General features: G+C 41.0%; 2 protein-coding genes across 2 annotated transcripts; both read right to left on the reverse strand.

The window, feature by feature from the left end:
- Positions 1 to 1024: 1024 nt before the first annotated feature.
- calr (calreticulin) lies at positions 1025 to 7883 on the reverse strand. Its single transcript, XM_053430688.1, has 9 exons — positions 7649 to 7883; positions 6998 to 7099; positions 5663 to 5866; positions 5289 to 5383; positions 4877 to 5086; positions 4384 to 4497; positions 2843 to 2986; positions 2552 to 2644; positions 1025 to 2367 (listed from the first exon to the last, which is right to left on the reverse strand). Exons 1-9 carry the CDS (start codon positions 7746 to 7748, stop codon positions 2137 to 2139), a joined length of 1293 nt encoding a protein of 430 aa, XP_053286663.1. The 5' UTR covers positions 7749 to 7883; the 3' UTR covers positions 1025 to 2136.
- A 1811-nt stretch (positions 7884 to 9694) lies between these two features.
- tor3a (torsin family 3, member A) lies at positions 9695 to 14409 on the reverse strand. Its single transcript, XM_053430287.1, has 6 exons — positions 14092 to 14409; positions 13822 to 13944; positions 12954 to 13219; positions 12026 to 12201; positions 11139 to 11263; positions 9695 to 10866 (listed from the first exon to the last, which is right to left on the reverse strand). Exons 1-6 carry the CDS (start codon positions 14255 to 14257, stop codon positions 10619 to 10621), a joined length of 1104 nt encoding a protein of 367 aa, XP_053286262.1. The 5' UTR covers positions 14258 to 14409; the 3' UTR covers positions 9695 to 10618.
- Positions 14410 to 24700: the final 10291 nt, after the last annotated feature.

Raw genomic sequence — 24700 nt, forward strand, 5'->3', positions numbered from 1 at the left:
TTCTAACCCAAAGATTCTCAAAAATGACATTTTAGTTAAAACTGTACTTTTTCCAGTATGCAGTGTGTCTCTGAATACACTTCAGGTGCCAGGTTATTGTTTATTTATCTCTATTATTATTATTATTACCATTACTATCTATGTACGTATCTGTATTTTAACCATTAGTTTTCTTGCTGTGCAGCACTGTGTACTTTGTATTGAAAAGTGCTCTATAAATAAAATTATTATAATCATTATTAGAAGTTGTATTATTTTAATTTAAGTACTAACAGCTCCTTTTCTTTTCGTGCTTGGATGATGACGTACCTTAGAGTTTAGTCTGTTCAAGTCCATGCAGCGAAGAACCAGTGACATAGGCTCAGTACTCTCTCTTCAATAAACCCCAGAAACATCTTACAGTGATATTCTGTAAGAGGCAGTGGCCTGGGTGGGTGGGGAGTGTCTGTTGTTGTTGTTGTTTTATGTTGCTTTCCTTTCTTTTTAGTGATTTTTAAGATGTATGTTAAGTATCTATCTATCTATGTTTTGTGTGCATATGTGTTTGCATTTCCAAATATATTATAGATTTGAATGACACATTTGAATTTGCAAAGTAGCTGGTGACTTCAGCTGTCCGATCAATGAAGTGGAATAAAATAGTATGTTCCTACTCAAAGGTGGCAGAGTACAAGTAAAACATATTTATATAAATTACGGTATAGGTAGAGTATATAATGCAGAAAAATGCCACCAAAACAAATAACTACAATTACCGCCTCTGACAGTTGACCATCAAAATCAAACCAGTTCATTTGTGTCCAACTAGACATTTGAAGACATTTTCCGAAAGGTATTCTTGAGATATCGCGTACAAAAGAATGGGACAAACTCACAACCCCAAAAACTTGCCTATGGTCAAGTAAAGGTCCAACAGGCCTCTAACATCCATGCACCGTTTGGCCCTCAAATTCAACTGAGACTTATATTTATGATACAAAATAAAATTGTAATAATCATTTATTAAAGACATGAAACAAAGAAGCACATTTGCTCATTTTCTTCCAGTTGTTTTTATTGGACAGTTCACCTTCCTATCATTTTAGTTTTTTACACAGCAACATGAAAACCTTCCCGATTCAGTTACTACCATTAGTACAAAATGTATCTTTTACAAAAGGATAATTTCTCAGACTGTTTGTGACAGTGTGTGTGTGTGTGTGTGTGAGTTGGGGAACAGCAGTGCAGAGATAGCGACATCAGAAATGAGGAACCAGGTTGTGTGCGACAACAATGAGTAAACCTAAAGAGAGTGTGTACCAAGTGAGCGGAAGCTTTGCTGCTACTGGAATGCTCTTAATGTACATCAGAGTTTAAGAATAGTTGATTTAAGCATTATCACAGTATGTGCAATGAAGTGAGAATAGTGTTAATTTACAGAACAAAAAAATGTAAAGGATTTTATCATGAAGCATTCCATGTTACCATCCTATGAACAAGTATATATCGGAAAAGTTGTCAAACTTCTGGTGTTGGTTCTTATGCACTCCTCCTCATCCTTATGCCCCGAACCCTTGTTTGAATCAGTAGGGTTTAAATAAGCACAGACTGAATAACCTGCACCATGAAGTCTAACCCTGTTGACTCCTGTGAGATCTACATAAAGGAAGAGGCAGACGAACAGGCCTGACGACAAAAGATTAACAAAAACAAGTGACACAGATTAATGAGACAAAACACATGAGGTAAACAAAACATGTACATGGTACCATCCATATAGCAAATATAGCTTTTCATATCACCACAACATTAAACTTCATTAAAACCCAAATTTTTGCAGAAACAGAAATTACAATTGACATGTTTCTGCTGTGAAACAAATTCCCGGTCCTGTCAGACATCTTCATTCTTTTCTATTACTATTCCTCATTTAATAACAATAATAATAGTAGTAGCACAAGGAAACAGGGAACAGAACTCTCATTTTCACACATTCCCTTGCTTTGTAAACAAACAATTGAGCAAACCCCATCCCACCCCACCCCACCCTACCCTACCCCACCCCACGGTATCAGTCACGAGGGTCGATCATCTCAGTCACCAGCCGCGTTCTGATTGGCTTACTGACTCACACAGTCAGGTTCTTTTCTCAGCAGTTTATAACTCATCCTTGAGTTTAGAGTCTGTGCCATCATCCTCCTCTTCCTCCTCTTCCTCCTGCTCTTCCCCCTCCTCCTCTTCTTCCTCCTCCTCCTCTTCATCCTCATCTTTCTCTTCTTCCTCCTCCTCCTCCTCTTCCTTTGCCTCTTCTGTCTTCTTCATGTCGTCCTCCTCCCGATTCTTTCTGTCCTCCTCCTCTTGGGTTTCCTTCATCTTCTTTTCTGCATCCTGGAGTACACAAACAAGCAGTTTAAAATAAATAATTATTTTATGTGTAAACTTTCTTTATGCATTCACCACAAGGCGCTGAACTTAAAAAGTTAGTACACACATACAAAATAAAGCTATATGGGCAGCACATAGGGCTACATGCAGTTGGAAAACTAGTAAAGATGTATGATTTTTGACTTGCCTTGGTTTTTCCCCATGTGTCGTTGCCTACTTCCTCTGCCAGGTTTGGGTCATTGGTGATCAGGAAGTTGTCGAAGATCGTACCAGACTTGACCTTCATAAAATAAAAAGCAAATGTTACTTTCAGGTAGTTCAGGCAACTTAATAAAAATAAAGATACATACAATAAATAGTTTCCTGTTTCAGAATGAATATGATTAAACCAAAAGTCATATGCTAGTTTGTTGTTCTTAATTTCAGCAAACTGACAATGAAGCAGTAAATAAGAGAATCCGCCTCAGTGGGCTCTTACCTGCCACAGGTCCAGTCCAATCACACCAATGCTGTCATATTTATAGATCTCAGAATCGGCTGTGTACTCCGGGTTGTCAATCTCAGGATGGATCCACTTGCCCTTATAGGCAGGATTGCTGATTTCTCTGGGCTTCCACTCTCCCTATGGACAGCACACAGCGAGGGAGGAACCTGTTATTATATTGACTATCGATGATTCCTCTTCAGAGGGATTAACTCTCTTGGTTTGCTTCTCTTTTACATATTTATTCCTCTATTGCCTCGGTTCCCAAACTGGGGTACATGTACCCCAAGGGGTACGCGAAGTGGTTCAGGGGGTACGTGGGGAGAACATTTTATCTGCGTTTTCAAAGAGAAAAAGCCCATTACATTTTCAAACTGAGCTATAAATAATCGTGCAATATTAAATAGTCTGAATAGCCAACTCGCATTGCCAAAAATACCCATATTCTGCAAAATAATTACACTGCCAAAAAAAGTTACAGGTAGGTTAGTGACCGTTAGTCAAAACTAGGGATGGGCATAATTAATCGACAAACTATTAATTGATCCTTAAGAATTTCGTAGATGACATTATTTTGTCATCTCTGATTATTATAAGTCCTGAAATCCCTGACAATTTCAAAGTTTCAAGTGTTATAGGCTGTATACGTGTGTCGGGGGGGGGGGGGGTACGTAGCTGGAGATTGAATGTCTGAAGGGGTACGAGACTGTAAAAAGTTTGGGAACCACTGCTCTATTGAATGCATGAATCTGTAGCTCAAATGTGGGGTTGATTCCAAAATATTTGTTTCTAAATATCTAATTCTATTTTTATTCTAGTTATTTCTCTCTTATTTTTCCCTCACCCTATTTTTCAAGGAGTACTTGAACATTTCCAATTGTGGTTATTTTTTCATTCAATGTAAAAAAAATGCAAAAAACTAAACAACATTGTTACATTTTCTGTCACAGAGGGGCCCTCACCTAGGATTTGGCGCCCTCTATTGGCGCTGCTTTAGGCCACAGCAGTTGAGCGTCACCAATCTCAACTTCCTACTGATGAGTTGTCAGACCTTGATGGAGACCTATAAAGTCGATACGCGTTGGTCTGTATAGTTGCCTACATGCTCAAGGAGTAAACTAATTCTACCATCTCATCAAGACTACTGGGATCTCATTTTCTCTCACACACAGGACCAAAACAAATGATGATTCTATTTAAAAGCCATTATTTTACTAACATATATTTGATTGTATTTCATCTGCATGTGTCAAGTGGAGTGACCATGTCTGCAGTTAAAGTTAGCGAGAGAACATTTCAAATTTTGTTATTGCATTTACTGTATGTATTGTAATATTTTATAACAAATCAATTACAATTAACTTTTGCTGATATTGAAACACACTTGGTATCCATAATCCCATTTATAGTAGTAGAAGTGTTAAATAAATCCAATTTTCCGATCGGTCTAATGATGATGAATGATTTAAGTGAATCTTTGAAGGCACCATATAGAACATTCGTTGTAGTAGGTGTATTCATTATTTGCTGCTCACCTTGTAATCAGGGTTGGTGACCATAGGTGGCTCCCATTCTCCATCCATCTCTTCGTCCCAGTCATCGGGCTTCTTTGCATCAGGATCAGGGATGTTCTCAGGTTGGTCCCAGTCCTACAAAATGAAATGGTTTTATCCAAAGTAAATTACAAGCGAAGGACAACACTACAGCTTCAGTAGGAATGTGGAAAGTACTGTTAAATCTGTTAGATAAGAAAAAGTGTAGGAGATCAGCTTAAGACTTGCACCCAGTGCTCGTTAGGTGTGTTAAGGTGTTAAGTGTTTGGACAGGATGTGATCTCAAAAGAGTTGGGATGACTCCAGTGAGCCGTATAAACAATTATATTTGTTATAAGGGTTTGTTTCATAGACATAAACTGAATTCTGTTTGTCAAGATTAAAATTAAAGTTTAGAGGTAGAAGAAAATAGATCCATAATGATGAAAAATGTATGAAAAAATAGAGAATCCTTGAATGGCGCAAACATACTGACCTCTGTTTTCTTGTCTTCAGGGTCGGGAATCTGCTCCCTGTCGTCCCAGTCCTCTGGCTTTTTGGCCTCTGGGTCCTTAACTTTTTTAGGGGGCAGGAAGTCCCAATCTTCCTCCAGATTGCCAGACTCAACCTTCTTATTGTCGATTTTGACTTCGTAGGTGTTGTCAGGGTTGACGATCAACGTGTACAAGTGGCTGTACTCATCATCCTGCAGGGCAGAAGGGAAGAGGTATCAGCTATTGGGATTTTGTCTTAATGATTAGCATATAATGTGTTAGCAATGCAAAAAAACTCCCACTTTTGACATGTCTTTGCTTGATTTCGATGAAACAATCATGCATGATAAATAGTAAACACTTTAGCCTTTTCCCAGTTAAATATGGACACAACATCATTTACTGAGGTCTCACCTTGCATCTGATGTCCTTGTTGATCAAATGGTTCTTGCCTTGGTAGTTGAAGATAACATGAACCTTCTTTGTGCCAGGGCCACAAATATCAGGACCTAAACAAAATCCACAAATGAAAGTGAAAATGTTAAATCTGCTACTTCAGTTAGGAGCCGAAACTAAGCAGAGATGACAAAATAAATCAAATAATCAATACAGACATGTGTTTAAATTATGACTTGTCTGGGTACATAAAATATATCAAGAGCCGTAAAACTGAGAGAACGAAAGAGATCTTCCAAACCTATCAAGGTGTCTGCTCTTACAGGTTATACTGTTCACTGAGGAATAATCATATTAGACAGAGTCAAACAGAGGGAAGTGTCCAAACTTACCAAACATGATGTTGTAGACAGAGTCCCCATGCATGGCCTCCTGGTTGAGGGAGGAGGGGAACAGTTTAATGTAGCCTCCACCGCAGTCAATGCTCTGCTCATGTTTAACCGTGAACTGGATGACCAGAGGCTGGCCCTTGTTGCTGAAGTCATCAAAACGGGTTGACACGGCGTAGAAGCGGGCGTCCTGACTCGTCTGCAGACCTGCAGCAGAAACAGTGTCACTGCAATGTGTCTGTCGTGAGTAAAAATCCAACATATGGCAAGATACATCCATGTTGTTTCAGTAGAAGTGTGCGGGTTAGTTTGAATTTGTAAATTTTCACTAGCCTATTCACAAGCGGCACAAAAAGAGAGACAGTCTGGGATGATGTCATGTAGAGACAGATACTGGTGCGGCTCTAGAGACAGTGAGGAATGGAACCACCCTCAAACTCACTGACTGAACCCCCTGGAGATTTCACTGGGACATGGGCTCATTTTCCGAATCACAGCTAGAAGCCCTACATGCACAATAAACACATTTGCATAGAACATCGAGATGTGAGCCCACAGACTGAATAAACTACAGCACCAAAAACTGTCCATTGAGTCATTCCTTTTATTTTGCCTCGATGTCTGACTCAGTAAATGTACATTGTGCCTGTAGTGTCACTGGAATAGCATTATCATGAGCAGCCTAGTGGTCCAGTGGTTAGCACCCGGTTGTTGACCAGGACCTTTCTGTTTAGAGTTTTGTATGTTCTCCATAAAAAGTAATCGGAGAGTGTACATTGAGCGTCGGTGTGAATATGAGGATGAATGTTTGTTTGTCTGTCGGCCCTGCGATACGCTAGCGACCTGTCCAGGGAGTACCCGCCTCTCGCCCAATGTCAATGACATACAGCATCGAGATGTAATGTTGTTCGACGAGCTACAGTTGCAGTGAAAGAAACAGATTTAAGAGAAATGGAAAGTAACAAAATTGGGAAGTGCCAATCAGATCTGACCAGGGGCGGGGTCAGGGGCAGCTTTTTTATTTGAATTACACGATGTACTTGACAAAGGAACAATTTTCAAATATATTCAAGGTACAGAGGTAACAGTTAATAAATCTGAACCAGAAATTGTGGATGTAATTGGAGATATAATTGGCCCCTCTGTGTAAATTGTGGCCCCTATTTGGCCCCGAATTTAGAAAAGTCCTAGATCCGCAACCGGTTGTGACAAGATTTAACATTCTTTACATGGGCTTTGGCCTAATGATAAATAAAAAACATAATGGCACCTAAGATTTAAACATGTTGATTGTCTTACACATGATCCACCCTGTAAGATTAAGGTTATCATTATCACCTTTATCGTTCTCTGCATCTCCATAGAACTTCCCTGCAGTCAGGACAAACGCGCCGTAGTCGGTCTTGTGCTTGGATTCCACCCAGCGACTCGTCCAAGAATCTGCACAGACAAGTTTAGGGTCAGGTTTAAAAAAAAAAAAAAAAAAGACTCACAAGTAGCTGCACATCCTCCACTGATGGTGCATCGGTGCAGGTGCAATGGGGATGTGCATGGATTGTGGGGCTGATTTCACAATCCACACCGTGTTGGGACAATGAAAGTGTTGGCGATAGAAGGAGGAGGACTGCTAGGTGAAGGAGGGTGATGAATGAATGACTGACCAGGGCAGAGATGAGGGGGATGGGGGAGGAGAGAGAGCGTGTGATGATGGCTGGGGAGGACGGGAGGGAGGGAGAGGGGTCAAAGATGAACGGCAGTGATGTAGATTCGAGATGTAAGAAAATAAGAAATCAGGGAAGCAATGTATCATTTAAAAAAATACAGGTGAAATCCTAACATAACATTTTAATCAATCATTCATTCGGTGCGGCCAACACAGGAGGAGTCCGCCGGTTCACCACGCACTCACGACAGTAACGTGTCACATATTAATTTAAAGCAAAGCACGGGTGAAAGATAAACTATATTCTTCAGGGTCAAAGATCTCACCTCCATCTTCAAATTGCTCTCGGAGATACACAGAGGACTCGGCCAGGACGGACGCGGCCGACACGGACAGCAGCAGCAGCAGCAGCGACAGGGCAGTCATACTGACGAGCTGACACCCCGAGGAATACAAACAAGCTACAAACCTCAGCTACGAACACCAAGCGAGTGCGTGTGGCGTGTGAGCGGCGGGTGTGTCGCGGCTCCGCTCCGTCAGACAGTGATGCAGCTGCGGGGAGAAGAAGCGCAGGGATCGGCCGCCGCTCGCCTCTCGCTTCGGAACAGATGTCTGCACCTGATTGGACGTCGCCTCCCAGCCTCAACCAGGAAGCGCGGAGGCTCGCGGCCAATGGGAGGAGACCACGCGTTTGCTTGACACACACCCAGGGAAGTGATGATGATGCGCTGCGTGAGAATCAGGAGAATAGACATCACACAATAAACACGAATATACCACAATAACTCGTTAAATGTGAGTCTTTAAAATGAATATGGAGTCAAAGTCCTTCACCGTTACTTGTCCAATCGGGACTAGATTTAACTGGATGAACTAAATACTGTGTAAAACAGAAACATTAATCCCATTCAGAGCACACAATTTACACTCAGATGTTATAACATCCTCTTATTGATTTATATGTATTGTTTAGGTGTATTTAGTTAATTAGGGCCCGAGCAATGACAGGCACTGACAGACACTGAGGCCCTATTGAAATTGTAGGGATCATTATTATTATTATTATTATTATTATTATTATTATTATTATTCAGGCAAATTAATTGGCGTTTTGAGGGCTTTAACATGCTCAAATTCTTGACAAAATATGCAGAAAATTAGGAAGTGGTGAAAATGTACGTATTCTGGAGAAATTTTCAATGGCCGTGGCAAAATGGCTCAACGGTGCCTACCGAGACCCCCGGAACGTGTTCACATTGACCGATTTTTTATTTATTTTTTATTTATATCTTCTTTTTTTTATTCCTTGTGCTAGTTGATGGGAACAATACGTCATTTATTTGATCACCGAATATAAACTGGAGGGTTTTGCATGGCATTCGTCTTAGTCCCCATCTTTTCTCATTACCAATATAATGATCTATGGTCATCTTGTTTTTGCAGGTGTATAACATGCCCTTTAGGACAACTGATATTTGGTGATGGCAATTTAACTGTTAACTGGTTAACGTGTGTGCGGCTCATCAGCCTGGTCTCCCTGATGCACAAGGTACTATAGAGAACAAATACCTCTGCTTAAGACATCATTTTTTTTTCCAGAAAAAACATTATTCCTTTACTGATGCAAGCTCTGCACATTCATCCTGCACAGATTAAGCAAAAATGCATCTTTAGTGGATGGGCACTTAAATACACCTGTTGGGCTGCAATTTCCTGATTATTCTAAAAGAAAAAAATTAAATGCAGAGAACCCTTTCTTAGTGCCCAAGCTGATTAAGATTAAGATTAGGATGCATTTATTTGTCCCAAACACATGCACAGACACACTCATGCAGGTAGGGAAATTTAACCTCTGCTTTTAACCCATCTGGTGCAGGACACACAGAGCAGTGAGCAGCCATGTACGGCGCCCAGGGAGCAGATGTTGGGGGAGTAAGGTGCCTCGCTCAGGGGCACTAGACAGGGTAGGGAGAATCCTCTTGGATTTTTGGACAGATCAATCCAGGTTTGTCTTTTTGTTGTTTCTCCGTGGAGTCGAACCAGAGACGAACCAGAGACCTTTTCTGCCCATAGTCCAAGTTACTGCCACTAGTCCACCGCCTCTCCGATGCCATGTCACAGTCAGAATGTAAGTTATTCCATTGACTATCAATGAAAACAGCATATATAATAGTCACATTTGAGAACTTGAAATCCGTTCATTAAAATAACAAGAAATCAATTATTAAAATTGTAGCGAACATTGTTCATCTGTTGATTAACGTAGAAGTTTTGTACCAACCTTGGCATGAGGCATGAAAATAGGCACCATGCAGAAGAATAAGAACAACAAATGAATCACATTAATCCATTAAATAAATGAAGAAACAGTGTTGTTGGCTTACTCATGTTGTTTATTTTCTTTAAACAATTTCTGTGATCATTTCCTTCCATGTTCTTCTCGTGATCTGAACCTTTGAGCTTTAGATTAAAATCTCTAAAACAGATCAACTCACAGCAGTGTGAGTGTATAGACAGTCAATAAATAAACTATGCCGCAAGGTAAAATTCTGCATATCAAGCAATGTTGATGACAATAATAAACAATGTATCAGATTCAGATAAACCTCCGTAAAATGACTGAGATAAAAAGTAAATGAACAATATGTCTGAAATTAGAAAGCTGATATTGAAATGGTCATATCAACCCCTGTAAAAATTTCAAGTAACAATTCCATCACCGCTGTTACACACTGTTCACAAAGTCACATAATGTTCCTGACAAGCCAAATTAAAGGCTTATTGAAACATTAAGTGTGCATTGAAATAATTCCCCAAAAATCCTCATATGGAGTAAAATGTACAAAAATGGCACATAATAAAGCTGATACAAGTGTAACTTCTGACATGCAAATACTAACACATGATGTTTGACCTTTATTAAACATCAAAAAAACAATTCAGGACAGCAGACACGAGAAATATGAAATCAAGAATGACATACACTGCACAACCACTGATACCGTGTTCTACACTTTTTCATCTCAACACTGTGAGGACTGAAACCATGCAGGTGGAGAAGAGCAGCCACACTGAACATGATATCTGTCTCTGTCTGGCATGAACACGTCTCCTGCGACGCCACAGACGTCCGCAAGGTGGGCCTCGCTGATTTTTTCTATTAGCGCTGGACCTGCTCTGATGTCTGGCCTCTTCTGAGACACCTAGACAGGCACATGTATCTGAGTGTGATTGTGTTTGTGTGCGTGTGTGTGGAGGGAGGAGGGGGGTCTCTCTCTCTCTGTCTGTCTCTCCTTCTAGGGGAGAAAGAAGTTGATCCTCTGGGGTATGGACTTGCATCCCTGGGCTGAGAACAGTCTCTCCTCTTTAGGGAGATACAGCATCGCCTTGGCCACCTCGTCCAGCGTAGCTTCGTCTGTCTCCAGACCTCGGGCTGCGTAGGCGTCCCGTGCACAGAGCTTCACGTGGCGGTACTCCAGAGGCATGAAGGGCACGTAGAAGTCGATCAGGTGGCCGGACATCATCTCGCTCTGTGCAAACCCGCCTAAAAGAGAACCGCACAGAAGAAACTTATCACAAAGCTCCACCAATCCATATTTTGTATTAGGTAGAAATGACTAGCTTTAGTGCTAAAGCATAACTACTAACACTGATCCCACAAAGAAACATCACCCCTGTGTGCAGCTCTGTGCAGCTTCCAGCTATTTGTTTTGGTCCAGCACAACAGTTGAGTGAATTTAATTCTAACTCCCCCCCATCGCTCATGTCATAGAGACATGCAGCTCCCAGATCTGACTCAAAAAACCTGCTGCACACCTTGAGATTCCATCGTTTCAGTTCGTAGTCGATGCTCCAGGTCTTCCATACCAATGTCTTCTCGATTTTGACCTGAGTGCCAGAAGTCCAGTGCTACATCATTGATCGTTGCCCCACCAATATTACTGTAGAAAGAACAGAAACAGCGAAAAACACGAAGGGGAGGAGAGTTTAGTATGTAATTTATTACTAGTGTTGGTTTATTTGTTTGTTTATCAGCCAGATTATTCAATTACTACTTAGCATTTTTCCACAAAACTTAGTGGAAGGATGACAAAGAGGTGAGTCAAGTTTTTTTTTTTTCTGTTATTTTATTGCCATTTTTCCTTTCACGAGGGAAATTGGGAGAGAGAATGGGGAAGACACACAGCAAAGGGCCTGTTGAGAACCAAACCCGCAGCTGCTGCAGGAGGAAAGGTTGCTTGTGATATTTTCACAAAATGGATCTTGATAAAAAAAATCTGCCACTTTTGAGGAACTGCTGTCTATGAGTGTGTGAAAGTTGGTTCAGTTTGAATGGTTTTAAGGTGGAATGATTGGCCTGGGCAGGTTTTCCTCTGAAAGCAAGTGCTCACTTCAGTGAACTCTAGTTACCAAATAAATAATACAAATTCAATATGAGTGTTACCATTAGAGTTGTAATGATCCTGAGCCTTTCCTAAATCATATCACTAAAGTGAAAAATGGATTTCTATGTTTGATTTAAAAGATTATCCATCACCATAAATTAGACATGAGTAATGAAAATATGAAAAATCCATAAAGAGAGCGAATGGAGACAGAGGAGGAAACATCCTTCAGCACAGATGAGCTCTCATAATATCTGGGCCAGAGGCACGATACACTGTGGGTGTCTGACCCAGCTTCAACAGCAGTAAAGGACCAACCTGAGGAAGAGGAAGATGGCTCTGCGGTAGGTAACCCCATCCACGTTGTCATAGTGATCCATGTAGGGCTTGATGGCATCGATGAGGCCTGGGTGAAGCTTCTCAGCCTCGTCGAAGATGAACAGAGTCTGAGCGCAACGCAGCACCATGTCCCTGATGGCTTCTCGTAGCTGTCCCTGAATACAGAGAGAACGACAAAACTGCGGCGTGAAAACTCTCCAACATCTCTAAACATTACCAGAGAACATGAAGACAAAATAGATTTTGTATTTGTGTGTTTTCAGTTAATTTATGGGTGAAATTTTGTTTCAAACTTACGACATTTTTAATTACAGCTGCTATAGTCGCCAGATCATCTCAAAAATATTAATTAATGCTAAATTAAATACTGGTGAAAGGTTTTAAAAAAAAAGAAGCAAGACATTTTAATTATAAAAATCTACCTGTCTTTGCATTTTGCTACTTTACGTAAGAATTATGTTTCGTTGCACTTCAGTGATTAGGGAAAGTTAATTAAAAGTAAATTGTAATTTAAATTTGTATCACTAATATTATTAACCTACAACACTGGTTTTTATCTGTTATCATTTATGATGGAGACCTTCTCGAGACACGTGGACACAGCAGTTCAGAATTCAGAGTTCATATTTACAAACATGGCAAATTCTGATAAAAGTGTGGCAACATAATTTTGAACTCTAATGCAGCGATTGTGTAAGAATGTGCCTGGATGGGACCGTTTTTGGCAACGATGACCTGGTTTGATAAATGCCAGGGTCCAAAATAGTAGTTAGAACACGTAGGATCAATGTCTGATTACGGTGGTTATCTTTCATACGCTGAATTACAAAACTTAAACTAAAAATTGACTAAGTGAGCGGGCTTCCAGCATGTTCCTGGCACAGAAGTGGGGCTCTGTATGTCTCACCTTGTACGTGTCCACCAGTCTGGCATGTGGGAAGTGGAACGGGGCAATGAACAGTCGGACACACTCACTCTTCACCCCGTCACGATACAGGTTATCAGCAATGATCCGGGCCACGAAGTTCTTGCCTGTGCCAGACCAGCCATGGAAGGAGAGGGTGAGCGGCTTGTTGGACTCTGGGTTGTTGATAAAACCCTGGATGGCTTTCAGGACCACGGACTGAGCCAGGTGCTGCCCGTGGAGCTTCGTCTGAAGGTCCCATGCCAGACCTGCGCCATGTGTGCACAAAAAGATAAGAGGAAGCTTCTGACTGACAGTGATAGAGAAAAACTAATCTAAGCAATGGAGCAGTGTTCAGACAATAATTTTCAGACAAAAATCAGTGCTGAAGTTTCTGATGGGTTGCTGCTGGAGAATTACATTTAAATGTACCACTACTACTACTACCAGTTATTTCATTATTGGCCATTTGTATTCCTTTATTGCAGTGACACTGTGACCCAAGAGTACTCAGCAGTCATTTTACATTTTTACATGAGTACTCAGACGTCATTACTACATTATTACACGTGCACTCTGTAATCTTTACAAGACTATTAAGAGAGTATTCAATACCCATCGGTTAGATCACAACAACCTTAAATTTCGAACCTCATTTTGATCCCAACTACACTCGTTTTGATCCCAACAACACTAGTTTAGTGACTGTATCTTATGTGGTTGATACTCTATGGCACAGACAGTGAGACAAGCAGACAGACAGACAAGCGGACAGGCAGGAAGACAGTTGTTGAACTTGTTGTTTAACATATTTTAAATAAATAATATTTAAGAGCAGTCTAGATCCGGTCCTGGCTGCAAAGAGCACTACCTGTAATGTTGTTGGTTATCCTGCAGTCTCCAGACTCACAGCACTGGCCCAGGCTACAGTACCACTGGTGCAGCAGGCTGGTGTAGTCCTGAGGGAAACCTGCCCACAGGTCCCGGCTGGGAACTGTTCACACAAACAGAACAACACAATAAATCAGCTTTTACTCCTGACGACCTGATGGAGCCCGACGAGCACAAACACTGTCGTTATGTGGCAGCTGCAGATACGCTCCTGCCTCCCCTGTGCCTGTGTCCTACCCGTAGGTCCTACCTTGCTGTGTAGCATCTTCCTGGTTGGGCTGACACTCGCCCTCCCAGATGTTACAGTAAATGTAATTGAAATAGTAGCTGGACACGTTGGAGATGCTGTCGAGGTGGAAGAAGTGGGCCTGTGCGGACAGAGCCCAGAGCAGAGGCAGCAGCCACCGCACCAACATCGGGGAAGAGGCAGGTCGCACCGGAAGCCTCCTCGGTGTCTCCGCTTGTCATCAGCGGGGATGTGTTGGTCTGCAGGCGGCCCTCATGCAGCCTGATCTGAGAGGGGGGGGCTGCTTCCTCCTCCCCCAGCTGGACCAGGGAGCGGGGGAGGGGCGCTCGCTTAATCAATGTGTGCGGCGCTTGTGGGCGGGAGCTCTCCAAACATATAAAACAGCACTTTACCACCCGCCCTCACGGATTTACTGAAGTGTAATGTGCATATTCGGCCGGAAGGCAACTTGCCTGAATGGTTCTGTTTTAGAGAGTAGAGCTCAAACAGCCTGGTTCCGGAAGTAAAAATCCCATTCTGATTGAATAGTGTGGTACGGTGGCCGAGAGTGCGTAACGCACTGCAAATTAACAAAACATATGTCGAAAAAACGACTTCATTAATTTGTTGAGGCTGCAAAGGAAAGTCTCAAAGCCCGTAAATATAGTAAAGCGCTGCAAATAACGAAAACGACACCGGAAATGTTTCCTGGGGGCCCAGAAAAAGGGATGAACCTGACTGTAGTTCGGTGCTGTGTTAAGTTATTGAATTGTGCTACTCGTCATTGGTGATGGGACTCATTGATAACAACTAGAAATATTGTCTTATTTAGGATATAGATTTATATCGTTAACATTAATCTATTGCCATTTGCCCCGCCCTTTTCTGGTATCCCCCCCTAGAAATCATCTGATTTAACAAGACCCAATGTCAAGATACACCTGACTAAGAGAAATCACAAACTAAATGTGGCAATTACGATATAAGGAAGGAACAAGAAGGGAGCACTTAGGTGAAAGCAAATTAAGTATAATTAAGAAATATTTTTAAGATAACTGAAATAAAACACTGAACATTTGTAGTGGTAGTATGGTTCTCAGCAAGATCAAGCTCTTCTATTAAGTTGGCTGGAGTTTCATGATGTGGAAAATCCCCACATCATACAAATTATTTAATTCAGATGTATTAATTCACAATCAAGCAGTGAATACGTTAATAAGGGGACATTTAAAAAAGAATACATCAATTAAAAAGAGCAGACAAAACACAATTTAAGATCTTGAAAGTCCAGTTCGGTCTCCTCAGTCTAGTCTTTAGTTCATCAGCCTCTTTTAAACTGTTGATTTTTAAGAGGCAAGTTCTATCCTCCTTCTCCCCATGAACCGGTTTTGTCCAACACTGTCTTCTCTCTCTCTCATCCTCTTGAGTCGGATTGGCCCCGTTTGCCCACTTGCACCTTTTCAAGTGGCCGCAAGTAGTTCCCTCCTTCTGACCGTGGCTTGGGAGTCTTTTGGCCTGTGATGTGGATAAGGAAATGATTTAACTCTTGATCTTAAAGCCTAAAGTGTAGCCAAAGCCTGTACCCACATGTATTATTCGTTCTAGAGACAAAGGAGAGCCTCCAGAAAAACTAAAAATAGTAAAATTTTTGCACATTGAATATATATCTCCATTCGAGAGACTTACCAGATTACACACAAACATTATTCCACCAGAGGTCGCAGCAGATCCACTTTACCACTACATGTGCTTAAGGGGCAGGAACACTTTATTGTCACTGTGGTTAATTTACTATTATGGTGGTAGACTTTCAGAAACACAATACTTAGACTTACAGTACAAGATATATTAAATGTCACCTTCCTGCCCGGTACCGAGGATTGTGGGAGACGGAGTTCAACGACGTGCAAATCTTTTTTCGTAGTGGATAAATGTTGTTGATTAGTGTTTCAATAAAACATTAGGATTTATAGTTGATTGTGGGGAAATAATTATGTTATTTCAAATATATGAGAGTAACCACATAGATACAAATTGTAATTTGTGATGTATACATTTATTTGTTTGGAAATCAATATCATGCTTAGGATAGCTTGTTAGGTAAAATGAAAAATGTATGAATGTATATTTAGAGTTTGAGCACTGACAGGCACTGATAGACAATGAGGCCCAATCGAAAATGTAAGGATTTATTTTTTTCAGGATTTTTTTTATTATACATTTGTTTTTTGTTTTTAACATAGTTTTTTTTTTTAATATTTATCTCCTGCGCAGAAGCGAACTGCGCACAGACACTGCTGACAAAAAAAACACAGAACGAAAGAGTCTTGGAGATCGTCTTTCCGAGTGTTCTTCATGGTCCAAATGCACCAGGGCTGTGGCCCGCCTTCAACTGTGAGCTAAGAAGATCAGATCACATGCTCCAACCTCAGTCATCGAACAGGAACGTGCTGAACATTTTATACTTCAGAATGTGCTAGGCCTATGGAAAGGAAATAAAGCTGTTGAGCAAAGGAGGCGAACTGCCACATCACACAAGCTGCACCAGCTTGATCTATTTCTTGACACGGATGGGCTTCTCAAGGTGGGAGGAAGACTCTGCCATTCAACTTTCTCTGACTCTGACTTCTCCCCATGAACCGGTTTTGTCCAACACTGTCTTCTCTCTCTCTCATCCTCTTGAGCCAGATTGGCCCTGTTTGCCCACTTGCACCTTTTCGAGTGGCTGCAAGTAGTTCTCTCCTTCTGACCGTGGCTTGGGAGTCTTTTGGCCTGTGATGTGGATAAGGAAATGATTTAACTCTTGATCTTAAAGCAGTTATTTCAAATTTTTAAATGCACATTCTGAACTGCACATAGCTGCAGATCCATATGGGACGGCTCTGTTCTTCCCTCTGCTTCACCCCTTCTAATCCTGATGACATCACACAGGGTTTTACAATGCCAAAGACTATATTATTCACATTACTTCTGTGCACTTCTCAAATAAACACTGTAACAGTAAACATTGATCAAGACAGGAAGATATTTCAAACTCCGGTTCCTACACCCCACCTGTTGCCACGTTTTGCATTCATTTTGGCAGGCTTCTCATCTCTCATCCCAGCAGGGCCCATGTTTGTCTTCTTTGTTGAGGGGTTCCCATTGGATGTGGGATCATGCCTGTCTCTCATCCTCTTGCACTGGTTTGGGCCCATTTGCCCACTTGCACCTTTTCGATTGGCTGCCAGTCGTTTACTTCTTCTGACCGTGGCTTGGGAGTCTTTTGGTCTGTGATCGGGATAAGAAAATGATTTAACTCTTGATCTTAAAGCAGGTATTTTAAATTTATTTTAATGCACATTCTGAACTGCTCATGGCTGCAGATCCATATGGGACGGCTCTGTTCTTCCCTCTGCTTCACCCCTTCTAATCCTGATGACATCACACAGGGGTATAAAATTCCAAAGAATATATAATTTACGTTACTTCTGTGCACTAGTCAAATAAACACTGTAACAGTAAACAATGATCAAGACGTTGGATCATGCCTGTCTCTCATCCTCTTGCACCTGTTTGGGCCTGTTGTCCCACTTGTGTCTCTTCGAGCGGCTGCCAGTCGTTCACTCCTTCTGACCTTGGCTTGGGAGTCTTCTGGTCTGAAATGTGGACAAGAAAATAATTTAACTCTTGATCTTGAAGCAGTTATTGGACATTTCTAAAAATTCACATTCTAAAATGCATTTGGCTCCAGAGCCATAGTTAATGAGAGTTGTATCATTTTTCCCATTGAACTCTGAGCAAAAAAACAGAATATTTACCAAAATGTTGAACTATTCTTCTACAATATAAAATGATCCAACAGAAAGATATTTCAAACACTCACCTTTTGCCAGACTTTGCATTCACTTTGCTGCCCTCCTTGGCAGTGCTGCTGGAGGAGTCCTCGTTCAGGGACATTTGCAGGATCACCTGGTCACCATGTCCTCCATCCTCAGAGCTCTGATCCTGGCAGATGTCCATCAGATCCTCACATGACTTCACACTGGAAGACAAATGAAACTGCTGAGCCAAACATCTTAATCACCTTATATTGCTTATATTTTGCAGCCATGTCCAACAGCACAGACTTACACAGACCATCTAAGCACACACTTACTAGAGGCTGTTTTTGTATGAACCTTGAAGGTGACTCATCGTGATGAACGGATGCTGGAGAATTCTGTCGGGGGTAATTCTTTCATACTGACTCGTCATCAGCATCTGTGTCATTAGGTCGATAAAGCATTGCAGGTCACAATATTCAGCTTGGGCGTCTTCTACACAGAGCGGATGATTCCCCTTTAACAAGATGAGGAAAACCAACAAGTTAGATGTCCTCGTGTTTGGATTATGAAGACGTTGTGCTGTTATAAATTCATCCAGGCTGGTGATCTCAAACTAGAATTGAACTTATTGACTGAAATGAAGAATTGTTTAATCAGATAGATGCTCAAAAAGCAGTGGATGGCACAGGGGAAAGAAACACAGACTGAATGAAAGACACCAAAATTAGTGAGCTAGTGGAGCCAGCTAAATGGTTGTATATTAGTTTGATACCATAAATCTGCCTTCCATCCAATATCTTGGCCAGAACGCATGTGGTAGGAGGTTTCCTTCATGCTGTGGATCTCTAATTGCAAATGCAATTTGCCTCATCTATGGAGAAAACACAACATTGTGAGAGTTAGTTAACTTCAAGTTTACATTGTTGATCATGTACATCGGGTTCACTTATATTACTGAGACATATGGATGAAGTGTCTCTGGTTTGTCTCATTAGAAGAATAGTAAAAATCAGTGAACTTCTTCTGGAAACTCTTTCACTATAATAATCAAGTGTGTGGATTTGAAAATACACAAACATCACGGCAGAACTGTACGTGTTTGTTGTTTTTTAAGTGCGGATACTGACCAAATCATCCTCATCATTGGCACGGAACAGCGGTGGGCCCATTGACAGCTCATCAGCAATGCAGCCGAGAGACCATACGTCGATGGCCCCGCTGAAAGGTTCTTCATACAGAATCTCAGGAGACCTTAGGATAAGGTTTAAAATTTGTTAAACTCCTTGTTACTGTCAGTTTCTGAGATATAAACCTGACATGCCAGCGTACAGGACTGGTCCAATTACTTACAGCAAACACAGCTGTCTCAGGTATACAGATGTGTTGTCTGACACAATCCACCAACATGATGTTATCTGGCTTCAAATCTTCATGAATGATCCCTGCGCTGTTCAGAAAGACCAAGGATGCAGCTAGCTGAAATCATGAAAAGCATAATAATAATCATGAGCTACAACAACTGTAACAGTCACTTTTTAGCGACCAAGTTTACTCTTCATGCTACAAAGCAGTTTCTGTAAGAGTTTGAGTTTAAAAAACTAACCTGCTGCAGAATGGGGCGGATCTACTTCAGCTGAAGGTGTTGACCCGGGCTGATCTGTATGAATTTATGCAGATCCATATCCAGGAGCTCAAACACAAGACAGTAATGTTCCTTGAAGAAGAATGACTCGTACAATCTGACGATGTTGAACCTGTCTGAGTGGAGCTTCTTCATGGTTTGAAGGATGACCTCCTCTTCTTGTGCAAAGTCAATGTCTTCTGTGCTTTGGATGATTTTTGAAGCCACCGTTTCACCGGTGGTCACATTCCTGCATCGGATGACCATACCAAAGCCGCCGTTGCCAAGATATTTCTGGGCAAGGTAATATGTAGTGGGTGAGGGGATCAGGTCTCCTTCATTGATATTAAAATCACTGTTTTGAGACATGGTGACGGAGTAGTTATGCTGTTGATGTTTCACGCTTCTCAGGAGAATAGAAAAGGAAGTTAGATGCAGCCAAGTATGCCAGTTCCTATCAGCCAGGTAAGTAGCATACGAGTTTACAAACAGTTCATCTAGCTCAGTCCTTGTAATCTTGAAACTCTATAAGTACTAAAAGTAATGCTTACATCAGCCACTTTAAAGACAGATAGATATTGTGTGTCTATATACATCTCATTATAAGGTTGATAATGAGAGAGCCTCAATAGCTTCGATTGTCTAATTAGTTTAAAGCCATATCAGCCATTTGTAGAGATTTCCTTTCATTTTATGTGAATTTTCTTTCTTCTTCTCCTTTCATCATGATTATTTCAGTTGAATATTTGTCAACTATCATGATTTACACAGTAGATGGCGGTAATGCACTTTGACATTGGTTGCCACCTGCCAATAAACTAAGCAAAGAAGAAGAAGAAGCTCATGATTTGTTATTGTGTGTTGGGACCTAGTGTTTGTGAACAATGGTTGGACCTACAGTGTAGCCAAAGCCTGCAACCACATGTATTATTCGTTCTAGAGACAAAAGAGAGTCTCCAGAACTCATTATCCAAGGGTGCTTCAACTTCATACTGTTGGGATTTTAAATTTTAGCTTCTGTGTGTGTGTGTGTGTGTATGTGTGTGTATGTGTGTGTGTGTGTGTGTGTGTGTGTGTGTGTGTGTGTGTGTGTGTGTGTGTGTGTGTTTGTGTGTGTGTGTGTGTGTGTCTGTGAAGATGTTAATGGAACTGTACTCTAAACAAAAGTAAGAGGGTTGGGGCAGGAGCAGTTTGGGCCAGATATATGGCCTTCACACAATGACTTTTAATAACCGTTGCTGCTTAGTGTTAATCTTAGTTAGAGTGAATGTGTGTGCGTCACATCGCTGGTCAGTCTCACACTTGTCTTGATAATAGGTCTGATAAGAGCCGCTGCCTGTTGAGGGAATTATAAATCTGTGACATTCTATACACTGTACTTTAACTTGTTCTCATACTTAACTTTTTATATTAATGCATAGCTCCCATAGATTTATTCAACATCACACAGAGTTCAAGCAGCTGCCCCACCTTCTGACGGGAGGATAGAGTGGCGTTGTTTTGGTTTGGAGGATGTGGATGTTAACACAAACAGAACATACAGCCGCCAGAGCAGGAACACAATATACTTTACTCCAATGAACAACAACCCTGACTCACAAGGCGTCGGCCGAGTCAAGGCTTGTTTATAAAACACAAAACTAAAGCTGTCATGAAGTGAGGATTTTGCCCAGCAACCATCAGAGGAGGAGCGAAACAGAGCGGCTCCTGGTCACTTCCTGATTCCAGTACCAAGAGGGTGGACTACGCCTGCACACCATCGAGAAAGAACCAAGACTCGACTCCCCTTCATTATTGACCAATCAAATTATACCTACTGTTATAATATATTACCAACGCCATCTGTTCAATGCGACTCATGCTTTGGGTGCCCAATGCCTTGCTGTAACTTTTCATACCTTTTCATTTCTTTTTAATAAATACTTGATTGAACCAAACCGAGACCGGCTCTTCTCAAATTTAGGATAAAAGAACACGATACCTAGGTGTTAAAACTGCCCCTGGACACAACTTTGAACCACTATTGGTCACTGTGTGCCCAATCACCCATGATAAGTTGTTACAGAAGGATTGTGTCAAGCTGTACGGTTCTATAGATAACAGATGATTGATACATTTGTTTAAATGTAATTTCACTTGTCTATTTTGCTCCCTGAGAAACTAACAGTACAGTGAAATCATATGTGTTATCTTTTATCAGAAAAGACATGACATCTTCATTTCTTTGATGTGAAAAAAAGGTTGAGAGCCACTGCTTTAAGCTGCTGCTAGATCAAATGAAAATTAGGTGAGCTCATCATTGCGAGCTCGTAAAACACATCATATCTAAACACCATGAGTACATGTTGTTCTCTTCCTGGAACAACATGTCCCTGCTCTAATCATAGAAGGTTGGCCTTAATCTCATTTACAGTTTGCATGGCCAAGTCGAATCCTTGTTGAAAACATTAGACTCGTCTCTGAAGTGTAACTGTGACCTTATACAATGCAGTGAAATCAAGGAATCATTCAGGAAAACACATTTATCAAATATATATTGACTTGTGCTGATGTGAAGTCTGATTTCCTTTCATAGAGACCTCTAGGTGAAGCTATGTGTAGCGTTGAAATGCATTCCCAGAAGAACAATGTGGGAGTGTCTGAATGACCTGATAAACTGGAAGTGTCACTTTATCTGAAAGCAGCATTGTTGTTTGTGAAGCTGCATCTGTGGACTTACTTTGGAGTGTCATGGAGCGACCGCTGTCTGTGCTTGTAGCTCTTGTCCTGGTGTCATTCTGCGAAGGCTGGGACGCTCCAGAATTTTGTCATGGCCAAACATGTCCCGAGTACCAATTGGTTCAAAAAACCCAGGTAGGTTTTGGAGCTGTTCACACACATCATCAGAATGCTTATTTTCTTTTCATTTTTGGAGTATGTATTGAAAAACACTTTATGCTTCTGTTTTGCACAGGATTTCGAGGAGCGTCTATATGTTGCCACAAGCTGGATTACCACCACAATCAAGACAAACAACGGATTAGGTGTAATGGCTGCAAACTCAAAGCTGAAAAATTACTGCAAGAAACACAACCATGCAGGCCAAGGTTTGACACAAATGTTTTCACTCACACTATGGTTTTGTGTTGTTAAATTCCCATTTGAATATCCAATAGTCCAGTTAGTGTGCTGCGATGAAAGTAAAACAACGCTTTTATATTGAATGCTTCTGTCAGTATTTAAAAGTCACTTTTACCACCATAAAGGTTTTGACAAGATGAGAATTTTTTTTAGGGTTGTGTAGAAAATCTGTTTGCCTTCTTCAAGATTTTTAGAGTTGTGTTTGTCACTTGTAGATGTTCCGATCCGTGTAGACACCTGGCCTGCACTGCTAACCATTAATCAGGAGAGTTCCCTGTCCTGGTTTATTCCTCCTGGTACCATGCCTGACATCACTGATGAATCCATCAGACTGGAAACAAGACCCGAGGCCACTGTCTACATCAGGTGAGCAGAGGCTACATTTATCTATCAACTCACTACTTTCTGCTTTGAAGGGATTTCACTCATTTTAAATTATTCCAGAGAACCCACTCCCAGCCATCTAACCACCCCAGACACCAATGCTACCCCACAGAAACCAGACTGTGGTTGTAAGAAAACTAACAAAAACAAACAAACCTCAAAGTAAATGAATAGATTTAAATAAAAAAGAGAGTTCAAATGAGAGCAATGTTGTGTGGGTGGGGCCAGTGTGTTGCACCAGGCACCAATGTCAGGAGATGAAAAGTGTCAATACAAAATTGACTTGGTTAAATAACTTTGGTTTAGCCTGTATGACGTATGGAGTTTGACATCCCAGGAGATATTACTGTCATCTGTTTTCACCGAGCACGGGAGACAGAAGGAATGTACACAGGCCTAAGCCTTGAAGTGTGTCAATGTAATCTCAAACTAACAATGATTCTAATGCCCTGTCATTGTTGTCCTGTCATTCAAAAGGGTGTTTGATGAAGCTCCAGACCTTAAGAGCGGTAATGATACTGCAAAGGAGCTGCGTGATGCCTTGACCAAAGCTGGGAAAACATATAATCTCCTTACTTTCTCTGGGGCTGCCTATGATCCATACGTCTCTGTTGTCCACCACAATGAGGTCTGGATCTATGCTGTCTGATGACAACATGCATCATCAACTGAACCCAGTAAACTATACATCATATAATTACATGTGTTCTCCAATCTTATCTTCTAAATAAATCTACTCCCCTCTGAAGTTAAATGCCAAACAAAATTTAATTTTTCTTCTCTACACTGTCAAGAGTTTGCTGTACTGTAAGGTCTTCAGATGGTATATTGTTATTTGGTACTATAGAAGTCAAATTTAATTTAAATGAAGTTTCACAGGTATGCAATGGTAAATTCTATGTAGTGCATCAGTGTTTTGCTGCCGAAACAACAGACAACAGACCACAGAATTCTTCTGTTGGATGACAAAAAATTGATTCAGGAATGTTGTGGTATTTACGTATAGCCACCTTTTGCTAAAAAGTGACGATATTTATTGTCTGCTAATGCTTATTTCTCGAAAACCTTTTGGTGTTGATAATATCTCTATTCATATACCATTGCCTTTTCACAATAAACTGTTGACAAGTGTGTCTTTGCTGCCAAGTGTTGTTATTCTCACAGGTTCATTTCATTCTCCCTGTTGAATAGTTCAATGCAAGTACAGGTTGCACAACTCGCAGTTTCTTCCTCCTCACTGGTTAGACTTGTTTTTGCAAAACCACTAAACAGCGTTGAGGGCAACAGCCAGATTGTGTTTGACACCATAAAGAATGACTCCCTTTTTACTAATGAGACAAAGTTTGGGCTTTGACCTTCTTCTTCTTTCTAAGTAAGAACAAGCTCTCCCATTTTGCCAACATTAATCCTTCATTTCACATCAACATTCCCTGGATATGAGCATATTTGTTCAGATTTTGGATTTGTAGGCCTCATTACTATGTCACAAGCAGAGTAACATCAAACTGTGAGGTAAAACACTTTTACCTCTGTGTATAGTTTTGGGGTGTGTCTATTTTCTCAACTAACATATTTACTGCAGTAAAACTTTGACATCTTTGTGAAGTAGGCTTTCAGATAACTATGGCAAAGCAATTTATCATAAGTGCACTTTTACAAAACAATGCATATTCCTTCCATCTACTTGCTTCCAAACCATGGA

The sequence above is a fragment of the Pleuronectes platessa genome, chromosome 9, assembly GCF_947347685.1.
Source record: "Pleuronectes platessa chromosome 9, fPlePla1.1, whole genome shotgun sequence".
Taxonomy (NCBI): domain Eukaryota; kingdom Metazoa; phylum Chordata; class Actinopteri; order Pleuronectiformes; family Pleuronectidae; genus Pleuronectes; species Pleuronectes platessa.

Excerpts from the sequence above, each read along its gene's own strand:
- tor3a (XM_053430287.1), bottom strand. The coding sequence starts at position 14,257 with ATGTTGGTGCGGTGGCTGCTGCCTCTGCTCTGGGCTCTGTCCGCACAG. Across the intron at positions 13,220-13,821 it reads GATAACCAACAACATTACAG|GTCTGGCATGGGACCTTCAG; the intron begins GTAGTGCTCTTT and ends CACATGGCGCAG. Across the intron at positions 11,264-12,025 it reads GCCATCTTCCTCTTCCTCAG|TAATATTGGTGGGGCAACGA; the intron begins GTTGGTCCTTTA and ends TTCTTTCTACAG.
- calr (XM_053430688.1), bottom strand. The coding sequence starts at position 7,748 with ATGACTGCCCTGTCGCTGCTGCTGCTGCTGCTGTCCGTGTCGGCCGCG. Across the intron at positions 5,867-6,997 it reads AGATGCAGAGAACGATAAAG|GTCTGCAGACGAGTCAGGAC; the intron begins GTGATAATGATA and ends TTTCTGCTGCAG. Across the intron at positions 5,384-5,662 it reads TGTCTACAACATCATGTTTG|GTCCTGATATTTGTGGCCCT; the intron begins GTAAGTTTGGAC and ends GATTTTGTTTAG.